Genomic DNA, 16,560 nt, shown 5'->3' with positions numbered 1-16,560 from the left:
ACCATTTCTCCAGTTTGTCCAGATCATTTTGAATTATGACTCTCTAAATCCCTTGCAATCCCTCCCAGCTTGATTGCCACAGTGTCAATATCCCGGTAAGTATAGTATAGTTCTGTCCTTAGAATATGTGCTATGCTAAACTATTTGTTGCACCTAGTAGTTAGCAGTGGCACGCAATATCTTCCAAACTAGAGGAAGAACGCTGTGCAGTCCTAAAGCTTGTGTGTGTCACCAATAAAAGTTGGTCCAATAAAAGACTTTGCCTTGCCCACATTGTCTATCCCTTCCTTCCTTCCTGAAAGCTGCTGAGATCCTTTTGGAGTTCTACTGTCTAAGTTCTGGAGAAGGCTTAGTTTTACTAGCCAGGACTTGTCCTGAAATAATGTGTACAATTTTTATAAATGGATAAAATATAACAAATGAGTATCTGCCTTCAGAAAGATTAAAAATCACCCATTTCAGTATCCAGAAAAGGCATGTGTGGCTTAATGCAGTCATAGAGCTGTGTGTGTTAATAATCTGGAGAAGTCAGTGGCTGAAATAGAAAGTCATAAATAGAAAATTCATGTCTGTTTGAAAATTTATGAGTACAATGTGAGACATCTGCATGGTGACTAATGACATAATTAGAGAAAATATAATTCTCCACTGCTATATTAAATTCAGGGTTAGTTTGTCAGTACAGGCAGTCCCCGGGTTACGTACAAGATAGGGACTGTAGGTTTGTTCTTAAGTTGAATTTGTATGTAAGTTGGAACTGGCGTCCAGATTCAGCCGCTGCTGAAACTGACCAGCGGCTGACTACTGGAAGCCCGAGGCAGAGTTGCTCTGCCCCGGGCTTCCTGGAATCAGCCACTGATCAGTTTCAACAGCGGCTGAATTTGGACGCCTCGGACAGAGCAGCTGGGGCGCTGCCAGGTAGGTCTCCGCAGAGCCGCACTCAGCACTGCGGGGACCAACCCGGCAGCACCCCAGGTGTCCCCAAGTCAGCCACTGCTGAAACTGATCAGCGGCTGATTCCAGGAAGTCCAGGGCAGAGCAACTCTGCCTCGGGCTTCCTGTAGTCAGCCGCTGGTCAGTTTCAGCAGCGGCTGACTTGGGGACGCCTGGGGGCAGAGCAGCTGGGGTGCTGCCGGGTTGGTCCAGTAGCACCGAGAGTGGCACTGCGGGACCAACCTGGCAGCACCCCAGCTGCTGTACCCCAGGCGTCGGCGGCGAGAAAAGCCTGGTCTGCTTGGGAGGGGGGGCACACTAGCTGCGCGTACCCCCGCCCCCCAGCAGACCAGGGAGATGCAGGTGGCGGGACCGCCGAGACACGCCGCGGTCCCGCCCGCATCCTCTGCGGCTTTGCTCTGAGGATCCACCGTAAGTCAGATCCGCGTAACTCGGGGACTGCCTGTATTCTCAGTGTGAACGTCCTCTGCTTGCCTGTAGGGGAAGAGGCATAAGGTCCCAGTGCCTACTTTTCAATAGATTACAACCCATGAAGGATAAAATAATACACTTTCGGACAACAAACAAAACTCTTTGTAAAACTTGTATGCTTTATCATCAAACACAGTATTAAGATGTATTGTGTTAAATATGGCTTGATGTAGAGAAAAATTGGTCTTAAAAATAGTCTAATAATTTTACCCATATTGCCACCATTGTTCCAAAGAAAAATCTGGCCCAAACTTTTTCCATATTTTTTTCCATAGTGGCACTTCCTGGTTCATCTGAAAATTAATTTTTTTCTTTGTGTTGGTCACAGATCAGGACCCTATTGTGTGAGGCACTATACAAAACTTGACAAAAAGATGCTGCTGCCTCACTGAGCTTGCAGTCTAGTGTTATGAATACAAGTCAAGTGTCACCTTATGGGAGTACTTTAAATTTTGTGTGCTTCTGAATCTGTGATCTCCTGGTTCCAGTTAGCTGATATGCTCTTATACAATTGGTTTAGGTCATCTCTTGTTGTGCTCCTTTTACCTATACAACTGAAGGCCGTTCTTTGCTTTATTCTCCTCTGTTGTCTTTTGCCCCAGAGGTGAGAGTGAAATAGGGTTTTTTTTATTGGTATTTTGTGATTAGCATCACAATGCACAGTAACATTAATCTATTTGATAGCACAAATCCATATATTTGATTTAGTGCAGAGCTTTGTTTCACATTTCAGGTTTCACGCATACTTATTTTGAAGCATCAGTGTAAAAAAAAAGTAATGAATATTTGTGAAATTTACCATTTTGCTTAGAATTTCTTAGCTATCGCAAGATAAAACACACCTATAGAATACGATAATTGTACCAGCAGACTGTCAAACTTGAAGTCTTCATTTAATTGTTATAGATTTCTAGTATGTAATGAAATCTAATGATTAAAATACACAATCAGAAGGGAAGTGAATAAAGTGAGACACATTCGAGTCATCCCCATGAAGAATATTGATTATTTGGCCTATCTGCCCAGCAAGCAGACACAGAATAAATTGAACTTGTTTTTGTATTAAAATACAAAATATAAATAAATAAAACATTTTGAAATTTGCTAAGGCAAATTATATGAAAGTGTCGGTTGAGATCTGGAATTTAACTGTAGCTGGTAGCCAAGTAGTTTCTTGTCTCAAATGGTTTCACTATCATTTGAACTCTATAATTGAATATATGGTTCTGGCTAAAATTCCTGCTGTTCTAAATTAACTGTGACAGTGTAAAACGTTCCATATTTTTTGTATTAGATTTGAAGCAATCTGGTGGGTGCACTTTTCTTTCCTAGTATAATTTTTTTTATTGAAATAGAGCAGTGAGAAATGAAGTGATTGTGCCTGCTTCAGAGATGAGATGGCTTTTTAAAATGATGAATAGCTGTAAAAATAAAGCTGAACCTGGGAGCACCTTCAGGATACATGACCTGTTTAAATTTAGAAGCAAAGGGTGCTTGAGTGAGCAGAAACATGTGTTCTACTGAGTTTTGGTGCTTAAATCACTTAGACACTTTCCAAATGAAACTCAACAAATGAATACAACTTTCATTGTAAGATCTTATACTGAAGCAAACTGTTGTAATCAACAAACAAAATATAATTTTATAAACTTTTTTTTTTTAAACTGGAGATCCTGATTGTCCTTCAGTCATAATATTTAGCACAGATAGAGGACTTTCTGATTTAAAAATGCTATTCAGATGTTCATTTGTCACAAAACCCTTGCTTAAGTAGTTATCTGTTTCACACGTGGTGGAAATTGAGAGTTTAAGTGTCCTACCCAAAGCCTCCCAGGAAGATCAGTGAGACAGAATCAGTAATAAAGCCATTCTGGTTTTAGTCCCATCCTTGTTCCTCTAGGTTACACTACCACTAAGGTTCAGTTAACTGATGTGAGTTTATTTTAAATGGTTTTTGTCACAGACACAATCCGTGTATAACATTCATATTTCCAGCTCTTCCAGGTGGTTGTCTTTTTTTACCAAATTTAGTTTGGTTAATTTTAACTAAATTTTGCTGTTTTATAAAGCGAGTAATAGATAATCAAGCAGAGAAATTGAAAGAGCTGGACAAAGAGATCCGCCCCTTCCGACAGAATTGGGAGGAGGCAGATATCATGAAGAGCAGTGTGGAGTCCCTGCAGAATAGAGTGAGTGAGCTGGAAAGTGTTGATAAAACTGGAGGACAAGGAGCTCGAAATACAGGTGAGTGTAAGCACTATGGAGTAAAATACCACCCACTTTTTTAGGTAAAAAAAGCCAAATAAGCTATTTTGAATGCAACTCCCATTGTGATTTTCCTTTAAAAACATAAGTGACACTTCCGTTTCCTGAAGAGGAAATTAGGAGTTGAATCTTTTTGTTAATGGAATTACACTTCTCTGCCTTCCTGTCCCTTAGACTTGATTCTTATCTTTCTTTGTTCTCAAGGAATATAGTATTAATTACACTGAAATTTAATTACAAATATTTTCTCAGATGGTCTTAGAAAGCTAATCGATTCCAGTAGCTTCTTTATAAAATATTTTCAGTGCATCAACAAGTCTTTTGGGAGTTATATTGCCTCCGAGAACAGATCAGTCACTTTTACTTGCTTGAAAATGTGTTTCCAAGATGTCAGTTTACTGTCTTTTATGTCTAGTAGAGAAGAATGTTTGACGTGAAGAAAACAATGAGATGTTTGTTCACACATTGAATAAAATGATGATAAAACACAAATTAGCAGTACAGCATAGACCATTCTTAAGGGTTCAGGAAATATTGTTTTGTTCAAAGGCAAATTACTATGTAAAGATAATTTTAGCTAAAAAGCCGTTTGTTAGTACCTCTACTACTCCAGGCTGCCTAATTTTTGTTGTTGTTGCCAAAGTGCGAAATACAAAGGAATAAAGTGATGACTATTACCTTCCCCTCTCATGGAAGAAAGGACCCATTAAAAATAAACAGAACCTTGGGGTGGAGGGAATACTTCGTCCTGTAATAAGATGTAGCTTGAATTTTCAGCTTTTACTCATAATATGTTGCGTGATCCTTCATAAGGGAGCAGCAGCACCAAAAGAGGAAGATTCTGAAATAACCCAAGATGCTTTAAATGGGATATCCTGGCTTCAGTCATCATTTTCAAAGGCTTCCACAATGAGAAATCTAGAGTTAATATTGTTAGACCCTTGGCAAACAGCTGATTAGGCAGATTTTGTTTAACTATGGCTCTGTCGCATTGTGATTTGAACAATATTTGTTAGATTTTTTTGAGTGCTTGAAATTTCTACCAAATGTAGTACAATTCACAGTTTTCTCTAAACATAGTAAAATATCAGCTGTATACAAAAGCCAGTGAATATAACTACTTTTTGGCAGTGGAAATTGTGTATGGCTCGATGTTACTTGGTTCTTAACTTTATTGCATTTTGAGGTATGTATTTATTTTGTGCTGTTGAGTATCTATTGTGCATATATTCTTAAAAAGTTAAATTATTCTTTTTTTCCCCCCACAAACCTCTCTCTGTTTTCTACTAGCCATACTAGAGACACAGCTAAGTAGACACGATCAAATGCTCAGTGTTCATGATATTCGGCTGGCTGACATGGACCTCCGATTCCAGGTGTTAGAAACTGCCAGTTACAATGGTGTATTAATTTGGAAAATTCGAGATTATAAACGTCGGAAACAAGAGGCCGTCATGGGGAAAACTCTGTCATTGTACAGCCAGCCCTTTTATACTGGATACTTTGGCTATAAGATGTGTGCCAGAGTTTACCTTAATGGAGATGGCATGGGAAAAGGGACGCACTTGTCATTGTTTTTCGTCATAATGCGTGGAGAATATGATGCCTTACTTCCCTGGCCATTTAAACAGAAAGTGACTCTGATGCTAATGGATCAGGGACCTTCGCGGCGTCACTTAGGCGATGCTTTCAAACCAGATCCAAACAGCAGTAGTTTCAAGAAGCCTACTGGAGAAATGAACATTGCATCTGGCTGCCCAGTCTTTGTGGCTCAAACAGTTCTAGAAAATGGAACGTATATTAAAGATGATACTATTTTTATTAAAGTCATAGTGGATACATCGGATCTACCGGACCCCTGACATACAAATGGGGAGACAGATTAAACAGAAGACAACTCCATTTGGGGGTTTTCTATCAGTTTGTCTTCAATCAGAGGTCCTAAAGCACAAAGGACCACCTTGTGGAACAGAAGGAAGAGTTTGAAGGCATAACTTCATAGGGTCCAATGGTGAAAGTAGCAACACATTTAAGAAATCATACCATGGTATATTTTCTAATAAAACTAGTAACACTTAAACTCTGAAGAGTTATTTATCCCTCATGTGGATAATGATTACAGTCAGAGAGGTTTTTTTAACTTATTAGTGATCTAGTCAATTGGAGGTGAAAAGACATGTAAAGTATGTGCTGAATAAATTTTACCTGACTTTTCTTCATTTAGACTAGAATACAAAAAAGTTCATCTGTGGGTTAGCTGGAAACTGTCAGCATGTTAAGTAAAAGAAGAAATGATGAAGTAATGTTGCAACTATGATATAATTACTTTGAAAAACTAAGTGCAATCGTGTCTGAAATACAGTATATTGTCTTTTTAAGGCCTCATCTGGTCTCTGTTTTAATAATTACTTTGTCAGAAGACCTTGAAATATCCAGGTCTTCTTGAAAGTATCTATATCAGAATCATATTTTTATTTAAAGTTCTATTAATAATTGTTACAGAAAAAAACATTTTATTTTAAAGCCGTTGATAGACTGATATTTCTTGGAAGAAAAATAGAAGATATCAAACACTGGTTATCACTTGTGATAAAAAAGAAATTATTCAACTATTGATGTTATTTCTCTTTAGAAATGTAAACCTACAATATATGTCGTAGTTAATGACACTATTTCAAAATTAGGAAAAATCACTCATGGATGCTGTGCATCATTATCAGATTTATAATTGTTTTCACCCTAAAATAGGGCATTTGTTGAACTTTGGAGTTCTAAACGGAATCCTGTACGCTTTTAAAGTTCTGCCTCATGCTTTCCAATCAAGCTATATATATTGCTGACAGCATAAATGTGCAACACCTAATATTTTCAGCATAGGGGAGGAGGATTAGTGCTGAAACACAGCCAGTCATGATCCCCTGAGTTCATTCTGTACTAGCGATCATTGCATCTTATTAAGGAGATATGATCAGAAAGCAATGGAAAGATGATGGTGGCTTGCATGCATACATGTGCCTTAAATGTGATGTGCTGCTTATAAACCATAGCTTTGTATTTAGATTAATTATAATATCCAAAATGGTAGTTTTAACTGGACTTCAGGCAAAGTGTGTAGACTCGTCTTCAGAGCCCTTAGTTAGTTAGTTAGCAACATGCAGAACAGAATCTGAAGTCCAGGTTTGGCTGCAAGAGCTTCTATGCTTTGATTATCATGGAATCCATCATGTTCAGGTGCCAAAATTGTATGCACACTGCTCCTATGGAGCATGGACTTTGACAGTGCCTCTAGGCTAAAATGAAGGAAGGAGTCCTGCTTCCTCCCAATCCTATGTATGGAAGGGGGCAGCGCTTTAAATTGACTAATTTGAGAATTCTGCTGTATATTCTCACGGGTATCTGTTCAAGGCCGAGTGACAAGCATCCCAACGTGGAAATGCACAGGTTTCTTTGTTATAACTGCCTGCGCTACAGCAGAAAGCATTTCCCAACCCTGAAACATGCTGATTGCAACCCACTGTGTTTATCTACTTCTGCTTGATAGTCTGGAAATATTGAGTCCAATGGCGTAGCTTAACTATATACCAGCCATCTGGGTGCTACTTAAAATCTGAGTGCTGCTTAGAATTAATGAGAGAAGCTAATTAGTACAACTTTGTGCACCTGAGAGGGTATTGAACCCCTCTTCTTGATTGTCAGGTGGTGCCCATTCAGTTTCCTACTTTTGGGGGCATAGCCACAGTATTTACCTAGGGCTCAGTTGAATTCATGCCTTTATAGTTCAGCTTGTCTCTGTTGCCATTGTCTTTTATGGCTGTGCCTTCACAAACTGTGCCTGCAAGAAGTATTTTCCTGTTACAAATATACAGTGCATGCTAAGTGGTCCTCATGGGTTTTCCAGGCACCTGCTAGAATTCTGCCGGCTTCTTGGCATCCAAGCCATTCCATAGCAATCAGTCTTCCTGTTCTTGCCTTCCCACTGTCCAGGTACTATATTCCTTTCATGGTACATGGGTGACAACAGATGCAACTTTTGTAAGGAGGCATGTGCTAATGTTTCACTTCTAGCACAGAAGGAGGACTTCCTGCAGAAGATCTATATGGCACTTGCAGTTTTATGCAGGTAGCCTAAGTAAACCCATCACTTATGCTTTAGGGCAAAGGTTCACTCAACTTGCATACCATTCTAATAGTCATGAATGTAGGCAGCTGAGCTTTTGTGTATGTGCATCACAGAATTTTACTGAAAACAGGATTCCCAAGTGGAAATGTCCAAAGGGCTCTGCTCCCATTGCTAATATATGTATTGTGAAAAATGTATGGTCACGTAAGAACGGTTTTTATCCTGTTTGAATCTGGGACTAATTTAGGTAAGAGTTTATTATCATCAGTCCCCATGTGTTTTGCAGTTCTATAGCTGCAGACTCCAGGTCTTGCAGCAGAATTGTGCTTCTGAATCCAAGCTCTTAAACAAAAAATGAAGTAAGAAAAAGTATAAATTTACAGCATAGTCCTCTTGAGTCTGCATAGAGTTAATAATAGGTCTGGGGTGCCTGAATCACCAATTCATATCAATGTGGTGTTAACTCTGAAACCTCTTGATGAAAATTTAAATGTCAACAGTAGTTTGATTAGTTAACCAGAAACATCAACTAATGTATTTAATCCATAATTCTCCAAACTGCCTTCCGTACTTAGACTCCAGAAGCCCTAGCTACTCAAACCTCTAGATTTATTCTGATTAGCTTCTAGAACACAGGAATGTATTGTCAATACAAAAATATTTTGGCATATACATTGATTTTAATGGCAAATCAATATGCAAGGTGATATTGACTATAATTTCATTTTAAAAATAATGGGAAGCTACAACAGTTTCCAGTTTGCTCCTCTAAATTCTGCAGAATCCCACAATCTTATGCGAAATTTAACTAAATCCTGCAATGGAGTACATGAAGCCTGAATTATAATATTCACCTCTGCCAAACTCACCAAATATCCCTAGACTGTGAGATTTTTGCTATGTGTAACTGGGTTCCCTTAGCATCCCAGCAATGAAACTATGTAGCATTTAGAGAAATGTTATGAAATGTCATCCAAATTTACGGTAAAGGTTCCTTGTGTTTTACTGTTTTATGGATTAGGTAATGTTATTAAACATTCTTTTTTCAAACACTGAGGTTTTTTTCTTCCCAGGTATTTCAGAACTTTTCTGGAGACTATAAAAGTAACTCATAGGGCATACCCATGAAACCCCATGAGTCTCAGTGGAGTTGCATGAATGCAGTGGCAGGCCAATGCTATTTGAGTTAATGCTAATTATTACCATAAACATACTAGAGCCTTGTAATTGCTATTTAGTATTCATTGGCATTGTATAGCCATATGCTCTTGCAGTTTGTTTCACAGTAGTGACCCTCTAACTGTATGTATATGTATCTCCTCCTCAGTTGGTACATCTAGCAAAAAGATTCCAGTCTACCAGAAGGTGGATCTTGTCTGTTGTACACAATACGTACAGTAGGGGTGTGTATTTGTTGTTTTTAAAAAGTCTCAAATTCTAAACAGGATGAAACTATTTTTCAGCATTTAACGACCAATCTGTGATCCTTATGCATGACCGCGTCTGTATTACTTCTCTGTTGATCTTAAAGGGATCTTGTTCAGCTATTGTCTACATGTACACATTCACAACTTACATCAACTGCTGACTTTTTATATGCAATGTTGATTTCAGCCTTTTACTGTAAATTTGTTCTTCTCAAAGAGAATGTGCAATAGGAAAACAGAAAGGGGGTAGCTCAAATGATAATGAAATGTAATGGGTAACATGCTAGCTATCTTTTTAAAATAAGATTAAAATGCAGTTTAATTCCTCTTCCAAATTGGTTTTCCTACTTGGAAAAGGAAAGTTTAATAATTGGTCTATACTGGGGAAGAAAGCTGACCTAAGATGCACAACTCCAGCTACAAGAATAACATAGCTGGAGTCGACGTTCCTTAGGTCGAATTTCTGTGGTCCCCATTGCGGGAGTTCGACAGGAGAAACTTCCCCATCAACTTCTCTTACTCCTCATGACCCGGTGGAGTACTGGAGTCTATGGGGTTGCCATCAGCAGTCGATTTAGTAGGCCCTTACTAGACCTGCTATATCGAACCTCAGAAGATCTGTCTCTGCAGCATCGATCTCCTGGTAAGTGGAGACAAACCCTAAGATGTGAAATGTGCCTGATGAATCTCTCAATGCAAGGTAATGGAGATCTGTTTTAGTTGTAGTTCTAAAGTATTGAACCCATGAATGTTAGGGTACGATTATACTGCTCAAGTTGCTACCAACTTGCCCTGATTATGGCATGTTGCAACTGAGTTTAAAATCCACCTATTTGTAAACTATAGTCCATCATGCTGAATAGGCATTTCACCAACAATGCAGTTTCTGATAACATTGGTGCTCTGGGTGCAAGCCAGAAATGCCTGTAGGCAATGATAAGAGAAGTATTCTGCACCTCCTGACTATATCAAATGTTACTGCAGTCTTGATGCCTTGATGTTTAACTATGCAAATATATTAATAGGTGGAGGGAGAAAAATAATCTTAGCTAATGAATTTTAGTTACAAACCTAGTATCAGAGTTTTCACTGTTACAACGTTCTATGTTTATTCTGAGTTTGTTGTCAGACAAAGAATTGTTTGACCATATGGAAATTATCAAAATAACCCCAGCCCCCAAATCAGTCTTGGTTGACGAGTGCAAATGGGTTTTTTGCTACCGTTAAGGGAGATTCATGGATAGTAGCAAGCCCTAAATTCCCACACTCCAGGTATGAAGACTCAGCACACTGCACACACAAACTGCTTTGTCTCATAGAAAGTGGGTAGCTTGCTGGATCCTTCTAAAAACTATATGGATGCTTCATGGAGTGGCATCTAGTTCACATATCCTTTCACTCAGCTAATCAGGAGATTCAGGGTTTAAAAAAAAACAGTTGGTGCTGGGCAGCTCAGAACAAAGAGGTGGGGCAAAAGATTACAGTGGTTTTTTTTTAAGATAAGAAAATGGAAAAACAACTAGTCTTCTGCCCGCCTCTTCCTGCCGTTCCTGTAGCTTCTTCAATACCTCTCAACTTCTGTTGACCTCGAAATGGTAACTTCAAAAAAAAAAAATCTACCCTGGTCTGTGGTGTATTTGATAGTGATTCTTAGTGCTTACCAGGGGAGCCAACAGCCATGCCGGGCCCCTGGACAAGGTATGGGGGGATGCCTCAGCTTCAAGTGGAAGAAGCAGAGCTGAGGGCATTTAAACCATGGCGTACTTGGACTATAGTGCATGCTCCCCCCTCCAGTGCTGCCTGGAGTGCACTGCACTGCACCCCCGCCTCTCCAGGCAGCCTTGCGAGCTGCCTGGAGCATGTAGTGCGGCAATTTAAAGGGCTCAGAGCTCTGAGTGCTGTCACTGCTTTGAATCACTGGGCCCTGGGGCAACTACCCCTTTCTTCCCCCCTCCCAACGGTGGGCCTGGTGCTTTCTGTATAGACCCGGTGCTTTTCATTTACAAAGTGTTTTACAAACAAGAACTAATCCTCACAAGAAGTGTTCACATTTTATAGACAGGAGAACGGAGGTAGAGAGGTTAAATGACTTTGCCCAGAGCCACAAAAGGAGCCTGTGCTGGAATCAAGGTTAGAAAAGAGGTTCCTATCTCTTAGTCCTATGTTCAAACCACTGGACCTCAACTTTTCATGTGCTTATCCCTTGAAGAAACTGAAAAACAAAAGAAATGAAATTTTTAAAACCCACAGTCAAGCCTGTAAGGGTTAGAATTAAAAATATGAGCTGTCATGATTTGGGGGCGTGCATATGACCGCGCACAGGTCACCAATCAAAGTACTTTTCAGTTGATCCTTTTATGATGCCCTGGTTTTGGGGGTAGATTTTAAGGGCTCGTTTAGGCAGGGGGACCAAAAACAGAAGTGGATTGATTTGAGTTTTGGCAACCTTTACTGTGACCCTTTCTTAATCAGTTTAGCTGAGCAGCAAAATTGAGGGCTTAACTGTGTTACTTCCTGCCTTTTAATCTGAGCCTTCAAGACAGTGCCAAATGGAGGAAGGTCAAAGGAGAAATTTTGGGTGCACATTCAAAGGCATTCTTAAATTTTGGAAGAGTTGAGAGATACAGCACACAAGGGATCTGTTTAATCCTATTTCTCTTCTAATTTATTGGCAAGACTGTAGCTTTTTGTCTTCCATTTCATGATCTTAGTGTCTATATTAGGCCACATTTTCTCCAAGTTAGTATTAGTTCCTAAGGTTCATATCTAAATTTCACAGAGATACACCTGATCCAACCTCCAGATCAGGATCCTAACTGTGGTTTTGGTTCATCATCTCTTAAGCAATGGCTTGTTATTCGTGGTGGTTTTTTTTACCTTTTGGTCCTTTGGAACTAAATTGTTAATTTGGTAGCCAGTTCCACGAGGACTTTTTAACTTCTTATCAATGCCAGTGTTCACTCGCACCATTGCTAGCAGTGGGATGCGTAGTGAGAAATTTGACTCTGTGTAAGGGTTACTGAGATAAACCAGCAGTGCCACACGTAAAGGTCATTCTCCTGCATAGAGTGTTCTGAGCTTTGCATTCAGTTGTAGCTCGTTTTTGAAAGGACACATTTACCAACTATGACCTGTCTCACTGGCAGAGAGTTGTATAATCTGCACTTGTGGAATGGAAAAGTTCAAGCTTCCATCATTGCTGATGCACCATGTGATTCACACACTTATTTTCCTTGTAGCTGTTGTGTTTAGGGATTAATATAACTTTTCAGTTTCACAGGGGAATAAAGGGGAAAATTCAGGATTTCTTAGGAGAGATAAAGCTCCCGAATAACTTTTTAGTGGATGTTAATATCCTATTCAGAAACAATGGGCTGTAGGTAGGTCCATTCCTCTCAGACAAGTAGGATAACCTTTGAAACACACACAAAACATTCTGCAAATTGGAAAAACTAAAAGCTGACATTTCCAAGAAATTCTCTTAAGAAATATCTGTAGAAAATACATGAGTATTCAAGAAGTGTACAAATTAATGTTTACAAAACTTTTGTAACTTACATTTTATCTCATACTCTTCAGTGAATGGTACACCTGTTATGTTCAGTTCTGTGATCCAAAAACAAAGACCAAAGAAGGCCAACCTCATTTGATTGTGTATATTCTGCCTGTCTTAATTATAAATAGCTGTAAGGATAAAGTGCAAGTGATCTGGTAACCAGTGGTATTCGTACTTTTTTAAGGGTGGGGAGACAGACTTTAAAAATGTATAATTTATTGCTCAGCAATAACCATGTTGTTGTTGTTAATAATAATAATAATGAAGCAACATGTCTTAATTTTCCAGTAGCATTATTATATGTTGTACTTCAGTTTGTTGTATACTGTGTGTTTTGGTATTTATTTGTGTTTGGAGGTCTTGCTATGTCTTTTGTGTTTTAATGCTAATACAAGGACAGTGTGTATAAGAGTGTATAGAATGCGAAACTATGAAATGCTAAACTGTCTGTTATTAAAGGAAAAATAAATAAGTAGGAAACCATATTTTTAAAAACAAGTTGGTGTATTGGAGTTTGAATGGCTGGAACTTATTTACAGAGTAAAAATGTTACCTTTCACCTCCTTTGTATCCATGTATATGATTAGTTAGGGCTCTATGATTACAGTTGATAGACCTGTATCACATTATTATTACAACATTTACCTTGTTCATCCACAAGATGTGTTGCTTTGATTTTAATAGAATCCCAACTTCCATGTGATGAGTCATAAGTAGAATTAAGTAGGAAATTAGTATTCAGTCTGACATCAAAACAATAGCATAGTTTCCTGGCAGATAGGGTAGGAACAATTAAGATGAGTTTTCATACATTTTATATGAATGTGCCTCCCCAGGAGGTTACTGAAGGTAGAGTGCATGGCTTGAATTTCCAGAAAATTGTTTCCCATCCTAACAACAGTTTTGAGTTCTAAACGTGTAACCAAAAGAAAAGCAGAGATGTACCCTACGGACATGTAAATATTGTAATTCATTTAGATAGTCCATACAAAGTATCATGCTCTCTCAAAATCATGTAAATTATGGTGTTGCTCATTCACACATGGGTTTCAATTGAATGAGAGAGGGAATTATGTTTACCAACAGTGAGAGGTATAGCATGTGATTTTTGTCAACCATGCAAACTTCTTAAACTGCAATTAGCTCTTCTGTCTCCTGGCCTCCAGTTTTCTCCACTCCCTTCTTTCTCCATCTTCCAATTTTCTTTTCACTTTTGTTAGCCTAGTCCTCAGGTTTGCCTCTGCTTGTAGAAATATGGGTAGAATGATACCCTGTTTCACTGTCCAATGTGTGTCTAGTTACATTTCTGGTGGTAGGGCTGTGCTTTAGGCTGCATCCATCTCTCTTGCTCCTCCTGTCCTATATGGTGACTAGAAAGCTTCCCCCCATGACTCTAGCTCTCCCAATCCAAGAGTATGAAGTGGATGCTCAGGATCCAAGTAAGTGGCACCTGAAATTGAGTGACCCATGTCAAATCCAGGAGACTTTTAACAGATCAGCCTTTTAAACATCCTGGAGTTTAACAGGCTGGTCAGATGCATCATCAGTATGACAGGTATGACTAAGTGCTCCATCTGGGGGTAGAGTCCCTTATTAAAGATCTCTTAAACAAAGCTCATTTTGAAAGGACACATTGTTGGGATGGATGAACGTGTCTGAGGAGGCGGGTGAAAGTATTAACCTTTTTGAACATTTGCAATGTGCTTAGCTATAAAGTGTTTCCCTTGCTGTGAGGGCTAGATTACAGGCGTCCAGTGCACTTTGATGATACCCCTTTGGATACTCTTAAATTCTTTAATAAATGTTAAACACTATAGTTTAGAAAAGGAAACTAAGAGTATCTTCATTTTTACACACAGGGTGCACGCTGTTGTTCCATTGGAATTGGGCCAGGGAATCATTCCCTCTTCCTGTAAGAGTTATTAGGAAGTTGTTAATAACTTGGTCTGTGGTCTTGTCTAAAAGATTTTGGGCAACAGTTTCAAAAGTACTTCACTCCCTAAGAGTATGTCTACACTACCCCGCTAGTTCGAACTAGGAGGGTAATGTAGGCATACCGCACTTGCAAATGAAGCCCGGGATTTGAATTTCCCGGGCTTCATTTGCATAAGCGGGGAGCCGCCATTTTTAAACCCCGCTGGTTCGAACCCCGTGCAGCGCGGCTCATTTCACGAGGAGTAACGGTAGTTTGAACTAGGAAGCCTAGTTCGAACTACCTAGTTCGTGCCCCGTGTAGCCGCGCTGCACGGGGTTCGAACCAGCGGGGTTTTAAAAATGGTGGTTCTCCGCTTATGCAAATGAAGCCTGGGAAATTCAAATCCCGGGCTTCATTTGCAAGTGCGGTATGCCTACATTAACCCACTAGTTCGAACTAGCGGGGTAGTGTAGACATACCCTAAGTCTCATTGACTTTCAGTGGAACTTGGGGCTTGACAATCTGGGGTTTTAAACCTGATCACATCAAGTTAATCCAATTTGAAAGTATACCAATGTCACAGATTCATTGCTGCACATTAACTCCTCGTTTATTGCGAACTCTGGAGTCCTCTTGCAAAGTGGAGTATTTTTGCTTCTAAGGTTATGTCTAGACCGCAAGCCTCTTTAGAAAGAGGCTTTTGCGAAAGATACTTTCGAAAAAGCCTCTTTCGAAAAAGAGCGTTTAGACTACAACCAGTACTTTCGAAAAAGCAAGCTGCTTTTTCGAAAGAGAGCACCCAGGCAGTCTGCATGCTCGCTCTTGAAAAAGTACAGTTTGCATTACATAGCGCCTTTTTTGAAAAGAGTACTGCTGAGAAAAGGCGTTATTCCTCGTAAAATGAGGTTTTCCGCGGTCGAAAAAAACGGCTGCATTCTTTTGATTTACTTTTGAAAGAACGCAGCAGCAGTCTAGACGCCGGCAAAGTTTTTTCGAAAAAGGCCACTTTTTTCCGGGAAAAAAAACCCAACAACCCCGTAGTCTAGGCACACTCTAAGTGAATGAGTCTGGTCTAATTGTGAGGACACAATTGTTGCTCACTACTTGCATGCTCCCAAGGGCTATCCCACAGTGCTTTGCTGTTTCGACTTGTCTGTGTACATGTGTGCTCTTCCATGTTTTAGTGTCAAGTTCCCAAGATGACCCTTTTAAAAGCTGGTGCAGGGCCAGATTTTTCCCATTTGCTGCTGGATTACAGTGCATCACTTTTGTAATACAAGCACAATAGCACTGTGGAAGCCACACAACATGCTTTGCTGGGCCATGGTATGGAGGGACCTTGCCTATCTGCTACTTTTCCTTTCCCCTTCTCTGGAACTGTGTAATGGGGCTGCTGAAAATCATTAAGCCAAACAGTAAACCCTGTATAATGAAAACTACTTCAAGCCAGGGGATGTGGTAGCACCTCTAGTTCCAGCACTTACACCATTATCTCATCTCTCCTGACTGGTGGCAACTCCATCTGGCCCTCTTTTGCTGTCTCAAAATGGCAACCACCAGCTTGGCAGAGCTGCAATCTCTTCGCTGCCTGACCTGCTACCTCACCTAGAAGATCCAAATAACAAAAGCAGTCACTGATGCAAAATTCAACAGTTTACTGCACTGGGGATACAGGAAAAGTATTCTTTGTGTTCACAGTGTGTGCGGTATAAATTAGGGCAGTGGATTAATCAGTTAACTCATATGGTTAAAAAAATTGATTAATTGCTGTTTTAAATCCACTGTTAATAGAATGCTAATTGACATTTAAATATTTTGGATGTTTTTGTACATTTTCAAAATATTCCAGGGG

The 16,560-nt window shown here is 39.5% G+C and overlaps 1 protein-coding gene across 10 annotated transcripts in view; it reads left to right on the top strand.

The window, feature by feature from the left end:
* Positions 1-14,817, top strand: part of TRAF3 (TNF receptor associated factor 3) — a 98,770-nt gene extending 83,953 nt beyond the window's left edge. For 9 of the 10 annotated variants that reach the window (XM_075926524.2, XM_075926520.2, XM_075926521.2 and 6 more), the window contains 2 exons: positions 3,495-3,669; positions 4,981-14,816. In XM_075926524.2, coding sequence (XP_075782639.1) covers positions 3,495-3,669; positions 4,981-5,552 — 747 coding nt within the window. In that variant the 3' untranslated portion in view covers positions 5,553-14,816. Of the gene's footprint in view, positions 1-3,494; positions 3,670-4,980 lie in introns of all 10 variants that reach the window. The other variant, XM_075926530.2, reaches the window with a different exon arrangement.
* Positions 14,818-16,560: the final 1,743 nt, after the last annotated feature.

This window comes from Pelodiscus sinensis, chromosome 5 (assembly GCF_052426305.1).
Source record: "Pelodiscus sinensis isolate ZL-2025 chromosome 5, ASM5242630v1, whole genome shotgun sequence".
Classification (NCBI taxonomy): domain Eukaryota; kingdom Metazoa; phylum Chordata; order Testudines; family Trionychidae; genus Pelodiscus; species Pelodiscus sinensis.
Note: the sequence above shows the minus strand (reverse complement) of the source record. Positions and strands in the feature narration are given on the sequence as shown.